The sequence below is a fragment of the Crinia signifera genome, chromosome 3 (assembly GCF_055691185.1).
Source record: "Crinia signifera chromosome 3, ASM5569118v1, whole genome shotgun sequence".
In the NCBI taxonomy this organism is placed as follows: domain Eukaryota; kingdom Metazoa; phylum Chordata; class Amphibia; order Anura; family Myobatrachidae; genus Crinia; species Crinia signifera.
In genome coordinates this window covers 6,055,220-6,076,943 of record NC_139219.1, presented here as the reverse complement: position 1 = coordinate 6,076,943, position 21,724 = coordinate 6,055,220, and the positions used below count along the sequence as shown (strand labels likewise).

The following is a 21,724-nucleotide window of genomic DNA, read 5'->3' as shown; positions in this document are numbered from 1 at the left end:
CAGCACCAGGGAGAGGCGACTGTGAGCGCCGGGAGTCATTGGAGAATGTTTCTGCTTTCTGTAAGATGAGCGTTTACATCATGAACAGGCGAACGCTGGCGCTTGTCACTCTGAAGAGCTCAGGGATCACCTAGGGCAACCGGAAACGGTCATTGGCCTTCAGTCTCATCTTCATGGATTGCAGAAACCCTCGGAAATGTCATCATTGCACACAGAGGACCATGGTTACATATTGTCAGAGGGGAATGTGAGACCAAATCTCCAAATTCCCACGTGGTATTGTAGCCTGCATTGGGACCCGTGGCCATTATTAATCCCATCATAATTAGTCATGCTGATATACTGTATGAGGCTGGATTGGAACCCATGGCCAGTATTGATCCCATCTGATATACTGTATGAGGCTGGATTGAAAAGCAATGCTTCCATGGCTATACGGTTTTTGCTTCATTTTTTAACACATTTTTCAATGAAAGAGATGAAAGAGCACCCAAAGGGTCAACACGTCAACTGTGACGACGAGGTGAAAGCTGCCGTTCAGTCCTAGTGTAGACAGCAACCACCAGCTTTCTTCTCTGACGGGTTTGCCCAACTCATCAAGCGTTGGAAAGGGATGGCGGCTACGTTGAAAGGTGAATAGTGCATTACATAGAGGATACACTGAGTTATTATGTACAAAAACAGTGTTCAAATGCGTTCACAGATAATACACCTATAGCCATGGTGGCATTTCTTCTCAGTCCAGCCTCGTACAAGTCAGTGATCTCAGTAAGACCTGTACGAGCCAATATTATTATTACTGTATTACAGATGGCAGTGTTTCAGAGACACACAATCAGACACTAGACATATATACAGTAGATATAGAGGATACTTTTTGTCTTCCCTCCTGGGACTGATGAGGCAGTAGACTCGTCCCTCCTCAGCTTGTTCCTCTTCCCAGGGACAATAACTCTCGTCTCAGTTGTCAGACAGTCACGAGGTCCTGAAATAGAAACATTATCTATACATATAATAAAGCTGCGATCGTTGTGTCCGTTTATAGGCTTTTCTCTGATAAATATACCTCTGGGGGCTGTTTATGAACTATGGAGATGGTAAAACTTTTGTTTCGGAATCATTCTCTATCTGTTCCGGCTTCATGTAAACACCACTGGATGAATTTGGATGGTGGCATCACTATTGTATATTGTGGTGACCTAGAGAGAACCTGAGGTATGTATGATCTCAGCGTGATCGGGGGGAGGAGCGATAAAGGAAGAACCGTGCGCTTTATACTGTATACCTGACACGTGTTTGTTCCAATCATACATGCATGAAGATTTGGGCATAGGACGGCTCTTGCAGTAAGAGACTGTCACACGCAGCCGCGGCGGTGCGCGGCGGGCATATTGCTCACCCGTTCGCGCCCGCCGTCGGCTAGCGTGTAGTGGTCTCCGGGTCAGAGGCAGCGGCAGTCTGGTGGGCAGCAGGCAGCGTGGGACGCCGGCAGGTGTAGCAGTGTGTGCTGTAGTGGCGCTGGGAGGCCGGCGCCGCCATCTTGGTTAAGGGCAAATAGCAGATTGTCCCATGTCTGAGGTTTCCGCCCATACTGACCTGACAGCCAATGGCAGCCGCCCTCTAGGGATATAGGGGATCTGCCTAGGCCTGTTCAGTGTCAGTACAAAGAGTCTCCAGAGGCGTTCACAGCTCCCAGCTGACTCCGGCTCTCTGACTCACCTCTCCTGACTTGGTGCCTTGCTTCCTGTGCTTTGTGGCTGCTCTAGGTTACTGCTTATCCCCATCGCTGCCAGTCCTCTCCACAGTCTGGTCTCTGCCTGTATCCCTGAGCTTCCTGGCCTAGCTCTTCAAGTCTTCTGCTTCCAAGCAATTCTTCATTCTCCAGTCATCATTCACCTTCTTTCAGTCTTCAAGGATCCCTCATTTACCATCAATTACATTCTCTTTCCGGATCCTCACATTCTTCAAGACCCCTGCCTGCCGTCCTCAGTGCCTTGAACTGTCATTATTTAAATGAACTTTCTTCTTATAAAGTGCCGTGCTGGCTCAAATATTATTACCACTAACTGCCACTTAAAGAAAGTATTCAAGTGTGTATTGTTTCCCATTTATGAATTCTATTATTAAACCTGCACGATTTAATCCTTCCTCCTCTGGTCCGCCTCCGGTTGCTGCACACCACACGACTTCATCCAGCCCTTCAGTTGTGACAGTTTGTACTGACCCGATGGAGTCGGGTGAAGAACAGGCTTCCATGGCGGACGCATTTCAAAGCATCATGGCTCGTCTAGAGCAAGTGGAGACTACCCAACGCCAAGTGGCTCAATTTCTTCAGGCCTTGTCTCCGCCCCAGGTGGCTCCCTCAGTTTCTGTGGCTACAGCACCAGAGGTTCCAGTCCCTGTTCCTACACCTGGACCCGTAGTTCCTCATCACATGCAATTACCAACCCCCAGCAAATATGATGGTTCACCGAAGGGATGCCGTTGGTTCCTGAACCAATGCGATGTTCATTTCACCTTACAGTCATCTCACTTTCCTACCTCCAAGGCAAAGGTGGCATATATTGTGTCTCTCCTGGCAGGGCCAGCTCTGGACTGTGTGTCTCCTCTCTGGGAACGCTCTGACCTCCTGCTCAATGACTATGAAGCTTTCATTACCTCTTTCCATCGCATCTTCGATGAACCTGGCAGAGTGTCTTCTGCCGCCACTGAGATCTTGAGGATTCGCCAGGGTAGCCGATCAGTGGGACAATATGTTGTGCAGTTCCAGACCCTGGCTTCAGAATTAAAATGGAACGAAGAGGCTCTCGTCTTCGCCTTCTGGAATGGGCTGGCAGGTCGTATCAAGGACGAATTAGCTACCCATGACTCTCCTGCTACTTTGATCGAACTCATCTCTTTGTGCAACAAAGTAGATCTACGGATGCAGGAGCGCCAACTAGAGAGAAATCGCTCCGATCGCCTCCGCCCTCGTTTCACCACCAACGCTGTTCCTGTTCCTAGACCAGGTTCCCCCACAACTACCCCACCAGACGAACCCATGCAGATCAACCGCTCTCGGCTCTCCTTGGAAGAAAAATCCCGTAGACGTCGAGAGAATCTTTGCATGTACTGCGGTTCTTCCGCTCATTTGCTGTCTTCCTGTCCATTGCGTCCGGGAAACGACCGCTCCTAACCTCCCCGAGGAAGGCCAGGTTAGGAGTCCTGCTTTCATCTCCCTCCTCAACTGTTTCCACCATTCCTGTTACCCTTGTGTGCCCTTAGGGGAAAATCAAGATCCAGGCCTTATTAGATTCCGGAGCGGCTGGAAACTTTCTATTTTCTTCTTTCGTCTTTCAACATTCCTTTGGTCCATCCCTTGGTCCTCACTGCAGTGGATGGGAGTAGCATCAGCAGTGGGCAAATCACCCTTCAAACCAATCCAGTAACAGTTCTCGTGGGTGCTTTACATCAAGAGGCTCTAGAGTTTTTGGTCCTTCCTCAGTCGTCACACCAGATGGTCCTGGGCCTACCATGGCTTGCTAAACACAATCCTCATATTGACTGGACCAGTATGGAGATCAAAGCCTGGGGTACGAACTGCCTAACCACTTGCATGCCTCGTGTCATTCCACTCCATCAAACTAATCCTCAAGAAGAGGGAGGTTCCAGTCTTCCGTCTTCACCAGCTTCACCCTTGTCGATACCCACACCATATTATTATTTTTCTGACGTCTTCAGCAAGGGAGGTGCCGATACCCTGCCGCCTCATCGACCCTGGGACTGTCCGATAGAGTTGATGCCTGGGAAGTTTCCACCTCGGGGTCGCATCTACCCCTTGTCTCTACCTGAGACCAAGGCTATGTCTGACTACATTCGTGAGAACTTGAATAAAGGGTTCATTCGCCCATCTAATTCGCCAGCCGGAACGGGGTTTTTCTTCGTAAAAAAAAAAGATGGAACTCTCCGGCCGTGTATCAACTATAGGGGCCTGAATGATACGCATTCTCAGAGGGGGTAGGGGCAATCTTGTCGCAGAGAGGGGAGGACCAGGAACTTCACCCATGTGCCTTCTTCTCCAAGAAGTTTCTTCCAGCGGAGAAGAATTACCCCATTGGGGAGCAGGAGTTACTGGCAGTCAAATCAGCGTTGGAGGAGTGGCGGAACCTCCTGGAGGGGGCACGACATAAAATCACTGTGTATTCTGACCATAAGAATCTCTCATTCCTCAAGCACGCCCAATGTCTTACAGCTCGTCAAGCCCGCTGGGCCATGTTCTTCGAACGTTTCGATTTTCAAATTCAGATTCAGACCAGGGACGATGAATGCCAAGGCTGATGCTCTTTCACGCTCTTTTGAGACCCCGGCAGACCTGGAGACTCCTCCTCGACCAATCCTCGACCCTCTGGTCTTTGCTCAAGTAACGGTCCAGCCTTCACCCCCACCAGGCAAGACCTTCGTTCCTCTCAATCTCCGCAAGAGAGTGCTGTCCTGGGCACACGCTTCCCGTTTCGCAGGACATACTGGGGCACAGAAGACCTTAATGTTCCTGTTGCGTTCATACTGGTGGCCTACCATTCGTCGAGATGTAACCAGCTTTGTCACCTCCTGTGTAAAGTGCACCCAGCATAAGGCCTCCAGAACATCTCCTGCCGGTCCTCTTCTGCCTCTAGCCATACCAACAGAACCATGGTCCCACTTGTCTATGGACTTTATCTGCGAACTTCCTCCCTCCAAAGGGCATACGGTAATCTGGGTGGTAGTTGACCGGTTCTCAAAAATGGTGCACTTCTTCCCATTGAAAGGCCTCCCATCCGCTCCAGTTTTGGCTCAGCTCTTCATTTCCACCATCTTCAAACTCCATGGGTTGCCCAAAGAGATTATATCTGACCGTGGAGTGCAGTTCGTTGCAAAGTTTTGGAGGGCCCTCTGTTCCGCTGTACAAGTCAAGCTCAAGTTCTCCACTGCTTTCCACCCACAAACCAACAGGCAGACGGAACGTGTCAACCAGGACTTGGAAGCCTTCATCCGTTTATTCATCTCTTCCTCTCAAGACGACTGGGAAGACCTTCTGCCTTGGGCGGAATTTGCGCACAATAACTCCTATCATTCATCCTCCGGCACCACTCCCTTTTTTACTGTCTTTGGCAAACATCCCTGATCTCCAGAGTTCTCAGACTTATCTCCGTCCAATGTCCCTGCAGCTGCTTCTTCCCTACAACGGTTTGCAAAAATCTGGTCAGACATTCATATCGCTCTCCTCAAAGCACCCGCTCGATATAAAAGGATGGCGGACAGGAAAAGAAGAGCGGCTCCTAAATTAAAGGTTGGAGATCGAGTGTGGCTGTCTACCCGCCATGTACGCCTTCGGTTACCATCCATGAAGCTGGCTCCCCGGTTCATCGGGCCGTACCCAATCACTCAGGTGATTAATCCGGTGGCCTACAGACTACAGCTCCCTTCTTCCCTGAAGATATCAAATTCTTTCCATGTGTCTCTTCTAAAGCCCTTCAGATTGAACTTATATCAGAAGAAGGTGCCTAAACCGCCCAAAATTGGCTCAGAGAGAGAGACCGAGTTCGAGGTGAGGCGCATTATCGACTCACGTTGTCGCAATGCCCATCTTCAGTATCTGGTAGAGTGGCTTGGATTTGGTCCTGAAAAGAATTCCTGGGTTGATGCTGCAGACCTCCATGCTCCCCGACTGGTGAGACAATTCTTTCAAAGGAATCCACACAAGGTGCGTAGGTGCCCTGGGGTCACCCAGAAAGGGGGGTACTGTCACACGCAGCCGCGGCGGTGCACGGCGGGCATATTACTCACCCGTTCGCGCCCGCCGTCGGCTAGCGTGTAGTGGTCTCCGGGTCAGAGGCAGCGGGCAGCAGCAGTCTGGTGGGTAGCAGGCAGCGTGGGACGCCGGCAAGTGTAGCAGTGTGTGCTGAAGTGGTGCCGGGAGGCCGGCGCCGCCATCTTGGTTAAGGGCAAATAGCAGATTGTCCCATGTCTGAGGTTTCCGCCCGTACTGACCTGACAGCCAATGGCAGCCGCCCTCTAGGGATATAGGGGATCTGCCTAGGCCTGTTCAGTGTCAGTACAAAGAGTCTCCAGAGGCGTTCACAGCTCCCAGCTGACTCCGGCTCTCTGACTCACCTCTCCTGACTTGGTGCCTTGCTTCCTGTGCTCTGTGGCTGGTCTAGGTTACTGCTTAACCCCATCGCTGCCAGTCCTCTCCACAGTCTGGTCTCTGCCTGTATCCCTGAGCTTCCTGGCCTAGCTCTTCAAGTCTTCTGCTTCCAAGCAATTCTTCATTCTCCAGTCATCATTCACCTTCTTTCAGTCTTCAAGGATCCCTCATTTACCATCAAGTACATTCTCTTTCCGGATCCTCACATTCTTCAAGACCCCAGCCTGCCGTCCTCAGTGCCTTAAACTGTCATTATTTAAATGAACTTTTTTCTTCCAAAGTGCCGTGCTGGCTCAAATATTATTACCACTAACTGCCACTTAAAGAAAGTTATCAAGTGTGTATTGTTTCCCATTTATGAATTCTATTATTAAACCTGCACGATTTAATCCTTCCTCCTCTGGTCCGCCTCCGGTTGCTGCACACCACACGACTTCATCCAGCCCTTCAGTTGTGACAGAGACATCCCTTGCAAGGATAGGACTTCTTGGTTTAGGACGCGGAGTCTTATCTGCGCAGGCGTCAAGTGACGCGCACGCCACGGGAGGCACTGGGAGGGATCCGGTTGGATCACTGACAGCAGGGAGCCGCGATAGAATTATATAGGCTTCTATAGGGCAACGCTGATCTGAAGATGGCGGTACCCACCGCATCCAAGCCCCGGAATGTATTGTGCATTTTTGTGGGTTTGCACACTTTTTAACCCTTCGTTGCATGATTTTTCTTATTTTTTTTATATTTTCATGCTTCTTGTGTATTGTACTGACAAGAAAAAAAAGATTTATTTAAAAAAAAAAAAAAAACGCTCTGTAGCAAATTTGATACAGCATGTAATGGTATACTGATTTACCTTATGTATATGGGTAGGTAGCAAATTTGCAACAGTATGCAACGTTAATCTTTGCCACATGTCGCCCATTAAATGATGTACAGTATAACTGTACAACATCATTCTGCATTTTAAGAACATTGTAGTACTTTGTAGGCTGGTAGACATATATATTCTGATGTTGTATTTCCGTGTGTGCTGTATTGTGTCATATTAATCTCCTGTTACATGAAGTGACATATGGGGGGAAATTTACTAAAAGAAATTTGTAAAAAATAGGTGTATTTTTCGGGATAGTAAATGTCAAAAAATAAGTGTATTTCTGGATACAAATACACCTATTTTTTACAAATTTCTTTTAGTAAATTTCCCCCATGATGTCATACATGACTTTCCATGCTTGTACAGTACGTAGCGTATCTGTAAATGTGGAATTAATATCCCATTTGCAGGTGGCTGACACATTTATAACCAGGGTCATTATCACAGTATCGCGCTGTGACAGGTTCGCTGGGAATTGACATTTCATTTCTCATTCTACATACGACAATTTAGTCATTTGTTTAGTTTTTTTTTTTTTTTTTCACTAAAATGTGGGGATTTCTTTTTCTAGAAAGTTTCATTTCTATTTTCATAAATGTATAGATATATTAAATGTGTATCTGTTCCTAAGCTGGTAAATACAGTGCTGTATGTCTGGTTACTGACCGTCATTCATTCCACCATTAGTATTAGGAATGGTAGGGACCTAACTAATAAAGTTCACCTGGACGTGGTGGATGGGCCACACTTTTGGAAATATCTGTGCTAGTAACCTCACTTACTGTATACTCCCTGTATACTCCCTGTAATTGTAAGGCCAAGCTTAGTGCTTAGAGTGTGCATCTGCACTTTTATTTGTCCGATGTGGTACTACAAGCATCAGCATGGCAGAACCTCTTATTACGGCTAAAGATAGTGTGAACAGTCCAAGCCTCCCCCTTGTCATTAGGGAGTTCCCATTAACTCTGCCCAATGTGTTCAGTTGGCAATCAGGTTTTGCCTGTGCAGAGAGCGTGCACATGTTACATCTGCCCCACCTGCAGCGCAGCATTGTTTTACCCATTAGAGAAATATTTTGCTTTTGATATCCTTACTGAATAACCCCAATCATCGGTACAACAGACACCTACTTTCTGTCAATCACCTTGTGAATGGCTTGGGAAGGAAAAAAGTATCTGGCCGGCGACGCGCGTTCGCAGTGCGGACCATACGTATCGATAATTGGCCGCTGTGTGAATTCACAGATGCGTGGTCAGGTCTGAATCGGCCCCTTTGTCAACTACAGGGTAGCAAGGTCCTTATACGCAGGACCTGCTCTAACGTTTTGCAGCTTTAGGCAGCCGCCTGGGGCGCCGGGGTATAAGGGGGTGCCACAAAATGAAGGCTGTCTATGAGGAAGACATCCTTGTTGTACTCAATCATACCTCTAGCTATGAATCTTGGCAGCTCGCCAGCTGCCTGTACGTTATCAGCGTCGTACGCTGACTCCTCCAAGGCAGCCCAGCACTGGTACTCCCTAAGCTCCTGTCAAGCCTAGTGAGCGCCTCTCACACAGCGCTGGCGCCCACATGATATCATGCGGGAGCTGGCGGAGGGGCGCTCCATCTGTGTGAGACGTAGGAGTGTCTTAGACGCTCCAGCAATGAGACTCCTGCGTCTGAGCATCGCGTGCCTCTCTTGTCCAAAGAGCGGGTGCGTATCATGCACAATGAAGGAGGCATTTGCCAGTGTTCCATGTTATATACTGGCAAATGCCTCCATTTCATACCCCCACTATCCACGGCATCCCGAAGCGTGGCGAGCGTTATGCGTTACGCGTCCTCCCGACCTTTTCATACCCCCACCATCCACGTCGGCGTGGAGTTGACTTTATATAGTGAGGCGAGCACAGTGAGCCACCGAGCCCGAAGCGTGGCGAGCGGACGTGGAATACATGTGGAGTTATCCACGTCCCCTCGTCTTTGCATGTGCAGTATACAGTTACTGTATAATGACTTATGTCACCACATGTATGATGGACAGATATGTAAATGTATTAGGCTGTGACAAGCTGGAGGTGCGGAATCCCGTGCAGGAATGGCGGCTGTTTTTAAAGCAATCATTTACAAGGAAAAACCAACCTGATGATTGATCACTGCTTTAGGAATACGGCCATCTTGGACAATCCCTGGTACCGCCAGCTTCTCGCACCCCATTGCATAGAACACATGGTCTTGGCTTTTTTGGATGATTGTACAACTACTGTAAATATTTAGCCCCCCCCCCCCCCTTTGAGTAAAACTCTTATTGGGATCCTATATTAATTCACCCCTGCGCTGGGTTTTCTCATGCAGGGTGATTTCTTGGGCCCTCCCAAAATCAGATCCCACCCTTTCCTATCTCTAGCAGTTTGGAACCGTGGTATGTTCTCTCTCCCCTAGGGTGGGTGCTGCATTTGCAAACACAAGGGTGGCAATAGCAGACGGGCATCCGTATAACTTTAGTAAAGCACATCACTTGATGTATGCTGTTACCACTGACGACCACACAATTGATGTTTTGTTTGAAGTTCTGCATGTGTTCCGGCTCAACTGCTGATTGGATACATTGAGTGGTTACCGCTGACAACCACAATAACTGTAACCATACAAACTGTTCTACTACAATTACCCCTAATGTTTTGCATATGATGTAATCAGATGATGTTTGGATGTCTTGTGCAGTTACTTTTGACAACCATGTTAAAATGCCGACATAAAGATGCTTATATGATTATAACAACTGAAAAACACTGTCCAGGTGACAGGTCATGATACCGTCCAAACGTCCTGATTCTGGTGGGACGGTCCCATCCTTCAGGCACTGTCCACTGTCCCACCCAGGAATTGGCAAGAACCTCCACTCATAGGCCCTTATTCAGATCTGATCGCAGTACAGAATCGGTACATCTGTCAGAATGAACTTAGGTCTACAGTCATTAGGTCGACCCCACTAGGTCGACTGGCAGGAAGGTCGACATGGGCCAAGGTCGACATGACTTAAGGTCGAATTTGCATAAAGGTCGACTGGTCATAAGGTCGACATGGGTTTTTCACTGTTTTTTGATCGGAATGTCGACACAGACGACATGGACACAGTTGGCAATGAGAATCGGACCCTCGCAATAATTCGATGGTCGCTCCCAATAAAATAATTTTTATTTCAACACTGCCCTCCGAAGCCGGGGCAGGCGCTAATGTCATGTGATATCAGCTGCCCTGCCCCAAGCAGGCATCGACACGTAAGCCTTCGCAGGGGGACACCCAGGGTTTCAATGGGCGTGGCCATAAAATGCATGGGGTTCCCCTGCTTCCTCCCCCTGCCCGCGCCCTTCCTCCCCTCATTGAACAAATGCCTCAGAAAGTGTGAAATTCGCCTATGCACATATTCACACTTGCACAGACCCCACCATCGGCCGGAGGACCAAATTCAGGCCACAATGAGCGGGTCTGAATCACCCTCAAAGTGGGTAGAGATAATGTTCAGCTCCTAATTGCCTCATTATAGGCTGTGTTACAGTTAGGAGCTGATTGATCTCGTTCCACTCTCCATAGCCCATACAGTCCGATATCCAGACTTCATATTGCTAGGCTTAGTAGTCACTGACCCCCCATCTTCTTTATGTCTCCGTCCAGGGTTTGGGAACATCTCACCACGCACAAAAGGCGGGAAGATCTTCTGCATCATCTACGCTCTGCTCGGGATCCCTCTGTTTGGGTTCTTATTGGCTGGCGTTGGAGACCAACTGGGAACCATATTTGGCAAAAGTATAGCGCGAGTGGAAGATATCTTTGTAGTAAGTATATACTGGACGTCTTGTCTTACTGAGCAGTTCTGGACCTGATGCCCCCTCCTCCGATCTCTATGTGTAACGTAGACGCACTACAAACGCGGTCCAATGGATCCTTTGTATTAGAGTGTCCACTGTGTTGTGGCAAACAGGCTGGTGGCAGAGGCATTGGCACAAGAATCAAACCTGCGATCACCCACAAAGGCCCAGTGAACCAGCATGTAAATTGGTTTAGAATATATTAAGGTTCTAATAGAAGTTTTCCATACTGATGTTAGTGATGACGGTATGCACCTATCAGTGCTGTGCTGCAGTACAACACCGTCTGGGCTTATTGGAGATCTGATTTTGGACGCATTTTAAGATTTAGTAGTTCCCTCCGACAGACAGTTTATATAGTTTTATATATTTATTTACAGTTCCTTATATAGAGCATCAGATTCCGCTGCGCTTTACAATTGTAGACCATTAAAGAATAGACTGGGTAACAACAGACTTGGAGGTAGGAGGGCTTCTCAACCACTGCAGCCCGTGGCACACACCGATCCATGGTGGCATTGTCCTATGCATTTGCTGTCCACACAGTAAGGTAGCGGTTGGCTGTGCGCTTGATCAGAAGCGTAATACTATTTTCTATCCACTAGAGGTCGCTTTTCCTAGACTGCACTGTGCGTGTGTCAAAATAGCCACCGTAGTGAAATTACTGTAGGTTTAATATTCTGCACTTTTTTCCTTTTCAAATGTGTGACAATTATAAATATAATACTGTATATGGTATAGATAAATGTATTTATTTCTATCTGATGCATGCACCATACTGTATACTGTATTATAGTCTCCCCAAGACACCTTCGTGTTCAAATGTATTATCCAGGGTCTTGCATTTGCAGTATACGGGGATGGGGGAACTTGGACTGCACGCGCTAATTACAAATACAGTATAATGACTGTGGTGCTATCATGCTGAGACTTGTAGTTCCACAAAGAAAGAGGAAACACAATGTTGATGAACTCTGTAGAATCAGAAATTGGGGGAATTCAGCCCAGATTGTTAGCATTAGACTGGGGTGTGGGACCCAACCAGCCACCTCAGGGCAGCATTCTACTGAGAGTCTAAGGTGTTAATAAGAAAGAAACAAAAGGTGCTAATTAAAATAGTAAAAACTAATTAACTCCTAATTTAACCTTTTTATTTTTTTTACCACTTTACTACATCTTTATTTTACTAATACAACACCTGGATTTCTATCTGCGGATGATGTGAACCGCGGGTTGTGCTGGAAGGGATCAGTATAGAACCCACTCAGCAGGGAGGCACGATGGAAACCCATAGGCGTCTGTAGGGCATTACCATCTACAGGTACAAAGCCCAGATTCTGTCGCATTCTGGGGCATGGTACATGTCTGCGGAATGTGGCCAAACCACTGAAAACGTTTTTTCAGGTTTGGTCGCATATTTCAGCTCCCGCCCACAGTACAGTAGAAATGATACTGCATGCACATCATTGGCCGTCCCGTGTAGTTATGCCCCCAACTGCCATTATATACAGTACTGCAGTTTTCATGAGTACACGCCACCCAGTGGTAAATATGTGCACTGCACATTGTGGAGTAATCATATTCTTATGCTGCTTGGGGTGACTATAGCAGCAACATATCCTGACACAGCTGTAGTAGGGGGTAGCTGGCCCACACAATGTATACTTCCACAGAAATAATGTAGTTCCCAAAACACCTGAATGTTACCTTCTCATCACAATGGAAATTGTATCTGTCCACAGAAATGGAACGTAAGTCAGACAAAAATCCGCATCATCTCAACCGTCATCTTCATCTTGTTTGGATGTATCCTGTTTGTTGCTATCCCGGCCATCATCTTCCAACACATCGAGAACTGGCACACCCTCGATGCCTTCTACTTCGTGGTCATCACATTAACCACCATTGGATTCGGAGACTACGTAGCCGGTAAGTCGTCTGTCTCATTACCCTGACACAATTCACAATATCTGCCATTGGTGACGGCTCTGGAGACTTACGATAAAAGGGGCGGGTTGGCGACAGACGGGGGTGTTATATCATAAGCAATGTACAGTGTGACCGGGTTCATGGCTGGGAAGACAGGAAATATGCTGGGACCATTCCAAGCATTCTGGGTACTAGGTCCCGCGTTGCGCTTGCTGTCCTCAGGGGTATTATGTTATTGCTGTACTGTGACCCTCGCTTGTCAATTCAGTAGGTTGTTCAAATCCTTCATCTTCTAGGTGGCTCGGACATCGAGTACCTAGACTTGTACAAACCGGTGGTGTGGTTCTGGATCTTGGTGGGTCTGGCGTATTTTGCTGCTGTGCTCAGCATGATCGGAGATTGGCTGAGAGTGCTCTCCAAAAAGACAAAGGAGGAGGTAAGTGGTCCCCACAGTCCTGGTCAAACTGAGGCTGATTCATCACTGTAATACATGGATGTAAATATTCTGAATGTAAGACACAGCATCAGGCGCACAACGTAAGACACAGCGTCAGATGCACAACGTAAGACACAGCATCAGACGCACAACGTAAGACACAGCGTCAGATGCACAATGTAAGACACAGCATCAGACGCACAACGTAAGACACAGCGTCAGACGCACAACGTAAGACACAGCGTCAGACGCACAACGTAAGACACAGCGTCAGACGCACAACGTAAGACACAGCGTCAGACGCACAACGTAAGACACAGCGTCAGATGCACAACGTAAGACACAGCGTCAGACGCACAACGTAAGACACAGCGTCAGACGCACAACGTAAGACACAGCGTCAGACGCACAACGTAAGACACAGCGTCAGACGCACAACGTAAGACACAGCGTCAGACGCACAACGTAAGACACAGCGTCAGACGCACAACGTAAGACACAGCATCAGACGCACAACGTAAGACACAGCGTCAGACGCACAATGTAAGGCGCACCATCAGATGCACAGTGTAAGACACAGCATCAGACGCACAATGTAAAGCACAGCATCAGATGCACGATGTAAGACACAGCATCAGACGCACAACGTAAGACACAGCATCAGACGCACAACGTAAGACACAGCATCAGACGCACAACGTAAGACACAGCGTCAGACGCACAATGTAAGGCGCACCATCAGATGCACAGTGTAAGACACAGCATCAGACGCACAATGTAAAGCACAGCATCAGACGCACGATGTAAGACACAGCATCAGATGCACAATGTAAGATACAGCATCAGATGCACAATGTAAGATACAGCATCAGACGCACAATGTAAGGTACAGCATCAGACGCACAATGTAAGATACAGCATCAGACGCACAATGTAAGATACAGCATCAGACGCACAATGTAAGATACAGCTATAGACGCACAATGTAAGATACAGCATCAGACGCACAATGTAAGATACAGCATCAGACGCACAATGTAAGATACAGCATCAGACGCACAATGTAAGATGCAGTACCAGATGCACAGTGTAAGATACAGCATCAGACGCACAATGTAAGACGCAGCATCAGACGCACAGTGTAAGATACAGCATTAGACGCACAATGTAAGATACAGCATCAGACGCACAATGTAAGATACAGCATTAGACGCACAATGTAAGATACAGCATCAGACGCACAATGTAAGGCGCACCATCAGATGCACAGTGTAAGACAGAGCATCAGACGCACAACGTAAGACACAGCATCAGACGCACAATGTAAAGCACAGCATCAGACGCACAACGTAAGACACAGCGTCAGATGCACAATGTAAGACACAGCATCAGACGCACAACGTAAGACACAGCATCAGACGCACAACGTAAGACACAGCGTCAGACGCACAACGTAAGACACAGCGTCAGACGCACAACGTAAGACACAGCGTCAGACGCACAACGTAAGACACAGCGTCAGACGCACAACGTAAGACAGAGGCATCAGACGCACAACGTAAGACACAGCGTCAGACGCACAATGTAAGATACAGCATCAGACGCACAATGTAAGATACAGCTATAGACGCACAATGTAAGATACAGCTATAGACGCACAATGTAAGATACAGCGTCAGACGCACAATGTAAGACACAGCGTCAGACGCACAATGTAAGACACAGCGTCAGACGCACAATGTAAGACACAGCGTCAGACGCACAATGTAAGACACAGCGTCAGACGCACAATGTAAGACACAGCGTCAGACGCAGCGTCAGACGCACAACGTAAGATACAGCGTCAGACGCACAATGTAAGGCACAGCATCAGACGCACAGTGTAAGATACAGCATCAGACTCAGTGTCAGATATAGCATCAGACGCACAATGTAAGACACAGCATCAGATGTCTAGTGTAAGATGCAGTATCAGATGCACAGTGTAAGATGCAGTATCAGATGCACAGTGTAAGATGCAGTATCAGATGCACAGTGTAAGATGCAGTATCAGATGCACAGTGTAAGATGCACAGTGTAAGATGCAGTATCAGATGCACAGTGTAAGATGCAGTATCAGATGCACAGTGTAAGATGCAGTATCAGATGCACAGTGTAAGATGCAGTATCAGATGCACAGTGTAAGATGCAGTATCAGATGCACAGTGTAAGATGCAGTATCAGATGCACAGTGTAAGATGCAGTATCAGATGCACAGTGTAAGATGCAGTATCAGATGCACAGTGTAAGATGCAGTATCAGATGCACAGTGTAAGATGCAGTATCAGATGCACAGTGTAAGATGCACAGTGTAAGATGCAGTATCAGATGCTCAGTGTTAGATGCAGTATCAGATGCACAGTGTAAGATGCAGTATCAGATGCACAGTGTAAGATGCACAGTGTCAGATGCACAGTGTCAGATGCAGTATCAGATGCACAGTGTAAGATGCACAGTGTCAGATGCACAGTGTAAGATGCAGTATCAGATGCACAGTGTCAGATGCAGTGTCAGATGCAGTATCAGATGCAGTGTCAGATGCACAGTGTAAGATGCAGTATCAGATGCACAGTGTAAGATGCAGTATCAGATGCACAGTATAAGATTCAGTGTCAGATGCACAGTGTAAGATGCAGTGTCAGATGCACAGTGTCAGATGCACAGTGTAAGATGCAGTGTCAGATGCAGTGTCAGATGCACAGTGTAAGATGCACAGTGTCAGATGCACAGTGTCAGATGCACAGTGTAAGATGCAGTGTCAGATGCAGTGTCAGATGCACAGTGTCAGATGCACAGTGTCAGATGCACAGTGTCAGATGCACAGTACGTCTTTGTGTATTTTCTGCTAATCTGCTTTTTCTGTGGGATCATTTATAGAACTGTTCCCCTCAGAGTGTGTATGCGATATATTAGACGATATCTTGTCTCAGTTGTATATGTCCTTCCTATACTATTTCCGAGTGTATAAATGTCACCATATGTAGGTTACTTGCTGTCAGCCCGTCATGCATGTATAACTGATGCTCCGTGCAGTAGGGACCAGGATGATTTTCTGTGCTCCACTTAAATCTGCCAGACAGCTACAGTGCATCTCTATGGACACGTTAGCTGAGCCTACCCAGCCGGCAATGACTGGATACCTGTATACACGCTTATGCCTAAATCTAAGGAGGTAATGGGGCCAGGGACCTAGCAGTGTCACGTTCCTGTACTGAATGCTGATAAATGAGCTGGCTGGGAGGTATGAGGTATAGCACTGGGTAGGGAACTGGGAGATGTGGGGTGTAGCACTGAGTAGGGAACTGGGAGGTATGAGGTATAACACTGGGCTGGGCAGGGAACTGGGAGGTATGGGACATAACACTGGGCTGGGCAGGTCACTGGGAGGTATAGGGCGTAGGGCTGGGCAGGGAACTGGGTGGTAGGGGGTATAGCACTGGGCTGGGCAGGGAACTGAGAGGTATGGGATATAACACTGGGCTGGGCAGAGAATTGGGAGGTATGGGGTATAACACTGGGCTGGGTACGGAATTGGGGTGTAGCACTGCGCTGCTCACATGAGGAGCTCGGCTGGGTCACGTTACAGAAGAAGCTGTGATTACACTATTCCATATAATCTGCATATTATTCATTAGATCATAAACCACAGAATCCATTGTGTTTTCAGTTGTGATATAAAGGGACAAATGCAATCAGCACCCGGTCATTAGATCTACAGGGGGACATTTAATAGGATGCTAATTTTTAGCATTTTCCGAAATCGCACTTTTTCATATCGCATTTTTTTGCCTGAATATTTAATGAGATGCGTTTTAGTCATGAAAATTTGGGAGACAGGGTAAGGGGCTCCCGAATTCACATTAAATTGCCAATTTTGGATGCGAATTCAAGTGCGACTAAAAAATCCCCATTTCAGAATGTGCAAATTAGCGGCAAAAAGTGCGTTCCATTAAATTGCCGATTTCGGGAAAAATGTGCGAATTCGGACTTTTTTTGTGATGAAAATGCAAAAAAAAAAAATTGACATCCTATTAAATGTCACCCACAGTGTAGAGCGACAGTCAAAAGGTCCACAGTCAAAAAGTTGATATGGACAAAAGGTTGATATACTGTACATTAGAATGACATTGACCATGTCGACCTTTTGTCCATATTAAACAAATGTATGTCCACCTTCTGTCCATGTCGACCTTAGACTGTGGCCCATTTGATTGCAGAGCTGGACACTGTACCGTAACCATGTAATCAGGAATGAGTGTTTGGTGCAGGACAATATCGCAGCGTTTCGCACATTGCTGCCAGTATTTAGGTTTGGGGATATAATGGGGGACAGCCACCACGGGAAGAGCCGATAGCATTGACAGCGGGCAGAGAGCGGGGGGCTGCACAGCTGTATTCAGAGCACTGCCGCAGGTCCCGGCTATTTGAAATCTTGTGCTGCCGTCTGTCTCCACTCCTGATTGGCTGCTGGACCGTGAGCTCCAATTGGCTTCTGGACCTGGCAGACGGCAGCGCAAGATTTCAAATAGCCGGGACCTGCAGAGCTCTGAATACAGCCTGGCATCCCTCTGCTCTCTGCCCGCCTGTCAATGGCTGTCACTTCTGCCCCCCGTTACTGCGAGCATGTATTCCCCCTTTGGCGCGCAATGTCCCTGTTTGTGAACCATTATGTGCATTTTGGCATCATGTGTAAGGGGCAAGTATAATGGGGTCTAGTATTTTGTTGCATAATGTGTAGAAGTTGTATATGGTGTGGTACACTACACTCAAGGACACGCCCCCTTTTGAGTGGCCACACCCCCTTTTCTAGAGCATGCATTGAAGCTTCATCATACACTTTTGATGCCAAGGTGGGCCTGTGTACTTTAAACACATGGGCCTATTTTTAATCCCATTCAAGCCCTCTCAATGCTCTCCTCTCTCTTGCTGCTCTCTGAGCATGCACACTGGCACCCCTAACCCCCCCCCCCCCTCCCATCCCCTCCTCTATCATGGTCGTCCCCCCCACACACACAAACACTGGCACCACTAACCAACCCCCCATCCCATCCTCTATCATGGTCGTCCCCACACACACACAAACACTGGCACCACTAACCAACCCCCCATCCCATCCTCTATCATGGCCCCCCCCCCCCCTTTTCATTTTCTCCTGGATCCGCCCCTGAGCCCGGTCCTTTCTAAGCCGTCATGGTTGAAAAGGGCATAGAGGTCCCCCAAGCACCGTGCTACACTAGCCAGGGAGGTAATGTCACAGCTGGGGGACACGTTTATATTCGTCCCTATGACCGTTGTCAACGCTGGTCAGGAAGTCCCAAAGGAGTTGGGACCCCCCTCCCATTAAAGCAGGGTTGCCGACTTTAAAAAAATCCTCTCCGGGAGAAGCCCGTAGAGGAATCTTGCATTACGCGTTTTGGGGGCGGGGCTTAACTGTGCCGTCATTAAGCCCCGCCCCCATTACATCAAATGGCAGAAATAACTGATATCCATGGAGGGGGCGGGGCTAAAACGACACGATTGTGCCGTTTTAGCTCCGGCCGCTCCCCTGAGACCCGCGGATTGCGGAATATAAATGCCGCGATCGGGGGGCTCAGTGGGGGTCCCCCTGATTCCGGGAGGGTTGCCCACCCTTCCGGGGGCCAGGAGGAAGGACCCGATTTCTGGGAGACTCCCGCAAATTCCGGGAGGGTCGGCAACCCTGCATTAAAGAGGGGAACCCTACGTCATTTTTTTTTTATTTTTTTAACTCTTTGCATTGGCCGAGTTGTCAACTCGCACCCCATTACATTTACTCCAAAATAAGCAAATTACTGAGAAATCGATTAAACATTAATGCAAGTGATGCTCTGCGGACACCTGGAGGCACCAGCAAACCGGGACAGCGTGGGTGGCGGGAGGTGGCGGGGGTAATTTGGTTATTTGGTGTCTGTGACACAGCATTGTACATGTCTCCCACTATGTAGTCATCTATTACAGTGCTCTCAGCCTTGTCCTATCTGTCTTTATTATGGGGCAATTACTGCTCATTATGGGGCAATTACTTCTCATTATGGGGCAATTACTTCTCAATATGGGGCAATTACTTCTCATTATGGGGCAATTACTTCTGATTATGTGGCATTTGCTGGGCATTTGTGTCCCTGATTGCATTTATTATTACCTGATTATACAGAATAAATATAATACTGACGGTCGGCAGCGATATTTCTTCGTGTCTTCGTATATAAATGCGCCAGTTACTGCTGTACACGGAGCTTTCTGCGCCCTCCGGTGATTATTCCGCTGCACATTGTATTTTATCCTGAATCCTATTTTCACTTAAACACTTTTCTCTCTTTTTGCCAGTTAGAAAATTAAATGAATTTTAAATGTGTTGTGCCCCAGGCCACATTGCAGATCCCCAGTGCGATGGAGGGGGGTGGAGCATGTTGTGTCCTCAGCCGCCTGTGGAAGCACGTGTGGAACAGGCACCTCCCTAATTATGTAACACTTATGTCATGGACTTGGGAACACTCCGACTGGCGGTGGCTAAACACAGATGACATGCCTAATATCAGCTGGTTCATTACTGCAATTCATACGGCTGTCACTCCGAGTGCCCAAATCAAGTGCCAGTCAACTGAGAGGGGCGGGCAGGCTTCTCAGAGAATCATATGTGCGGAAGACTTATCCTATAGAGGCATTTATCCCATAGATACATTTCTTCTGCATCTCCTTGTGGAACTATGGAATATTATTTTATAATCAGACAATTCAAATATTAACCAGACTCGCTGAGTACATAATAATGATCCCCAACTTCCCAAGAGAGGTCAGCAGAAGGCCTTGTCCTGTCCTGACCCCCCCCTCACCCCCACCCCCCACCACCACCACCACCACCACCACCACCACCTACCTGTATCCAGGCTGGCCTTGTGGGGGAGTGTTTCCCAGTTGTAGTCCACAACTTAAGCTGGCCATACTGTACATCAGAAAGATATTGTACCCAATCATACAATCTCAATTGATTGTAAGATGGATTGTATGCAGATTGTGCGCACATCTTGTGTACACAATCATACAATCAATCATAAGATGGATTGTATGACTGATTGTATGATGGATTGTATGCAGATTGTGTGCACATCTTGTGTACAAAATCATGCAGCAGATGGATTGTATGACTGATTGTATGATGGATTGTGTGTAGATTGTGTGTCCAAAAACCACCAAGGACTGCTGGGGATTTCAAGGGAAATTGTACACAATCATGAGTGCAATCGATCTTAAAATCGATCTTTCTGATGTATGGCCAGCTTAAGAATTCCCCCAGTCCCTCAGACTCCGGTGAATAGACGAGCAGACACCCCCCCCCCCCCCCCCCTCCTCCCATACATACACACCGCAGGACAGACAGAGAATACAGAACTGTCTGGAATAACTTGGGATAATTGGGAGAAATGCTTCAGTAAGACTATATCGTAATGTATAATGACAAGGATATACTTATTGTTCCTTAAGAGGACAGTACTTCACAATTGTAATATTGTAAAAAGTATATACATATAATACCATAATAATGAATACACCTAGGACATACAGCGTGCATTTATTGTGTCCAATAATAATAAAAAAATACTTTTATTCATGTATAGTATAATGCAAAAAAGCCATTATATATCATACTTCCCTACCTGACCCTCTCCTTCAGGGACACAATGCTCTGCTCCTGGGCATCCTTGGTAATGTAGGATTGCCAGCACCTGTGGTGACACCTTTCTTATCAGTTACCTAGCTCCACACAGGTGCTGGCAATCCTACATTATCCATACCTCCCAGCATGCCCCTCTCCAGGAGGACACCATGCTCTGTTCCTGGGCTTCCCTGGTAATGTATGATTGCCAGCACCTGTGGTGACACCTTTCTTATCAGTTACCAAGCTCCGCACAGGTGCTGGCAATCATACATTATCCATACCTCCCAGCATGCCCCTCTCCAGGAGGACACAATGCTCTGCTCCTGGGCATCCCTGGTAATGTAGGATTGCCAGCACCTGTGGTGACACCTTTCTTATCAGTTACCTAGCTCCGCACAGGTGCTGGCAATCATACATTATCCATACCTCCCAGCATGCCCCTCTCCAGGAGGACACAATGCTCTGCTCCTGGGCATCCCTGGTAATGTAGGATTACCATCACTCGTGGTGACACCTTTCTTATCAGTTACCTAGCTCCCCACAGGTGCTGGCAATCCTACATTATCCATACCTCCCAGCATGCCCCTCTCCAGGAGGGAGAAAATGCTCTGTTCCTGGACTTCCCTGGTAATGTATGATTGCCAGCACCTGTGGTGACACCTTTCTTATCAGTTACCTAGCTCCGCACAGGTGCTGGCAATCATACATTATCCATACCTCCCAGCATGCCCCTCTCCAGGAGGACACAATGCTCTGTTCCTGGA

General features: G+C 47.6%; 1 protein-coding gene across 1 annotated transcript in view; it reads left to right on the top strand.

The window, feature by feature from the left end:
• The window catches only part of KCNK2 (potassium two pore domain channel subfamily K member 2), a 118,181-nt gene that overhangs the window by 69,929 nt on the left and 26,528 nt on the right, over positions 1–21,724 (top strand). Inside the window, exons 5-7 of the mRNA XM_083175170.1 lie at positions 10,688–10,848; positions 12,624–12,810; positions 13,107–13,246. Of these exons, the coding sequence (XP_083031296.1) occupies positions 10,688–10,848; positions 12,624–12,810; positions 13,107–13,246 (488 nt within the window). The remainder of the gene's footprint in view (positions 1–10,687; positions 10,849–12,623; positions 12,811–13,106; positions 13,247–21,724) is intronic.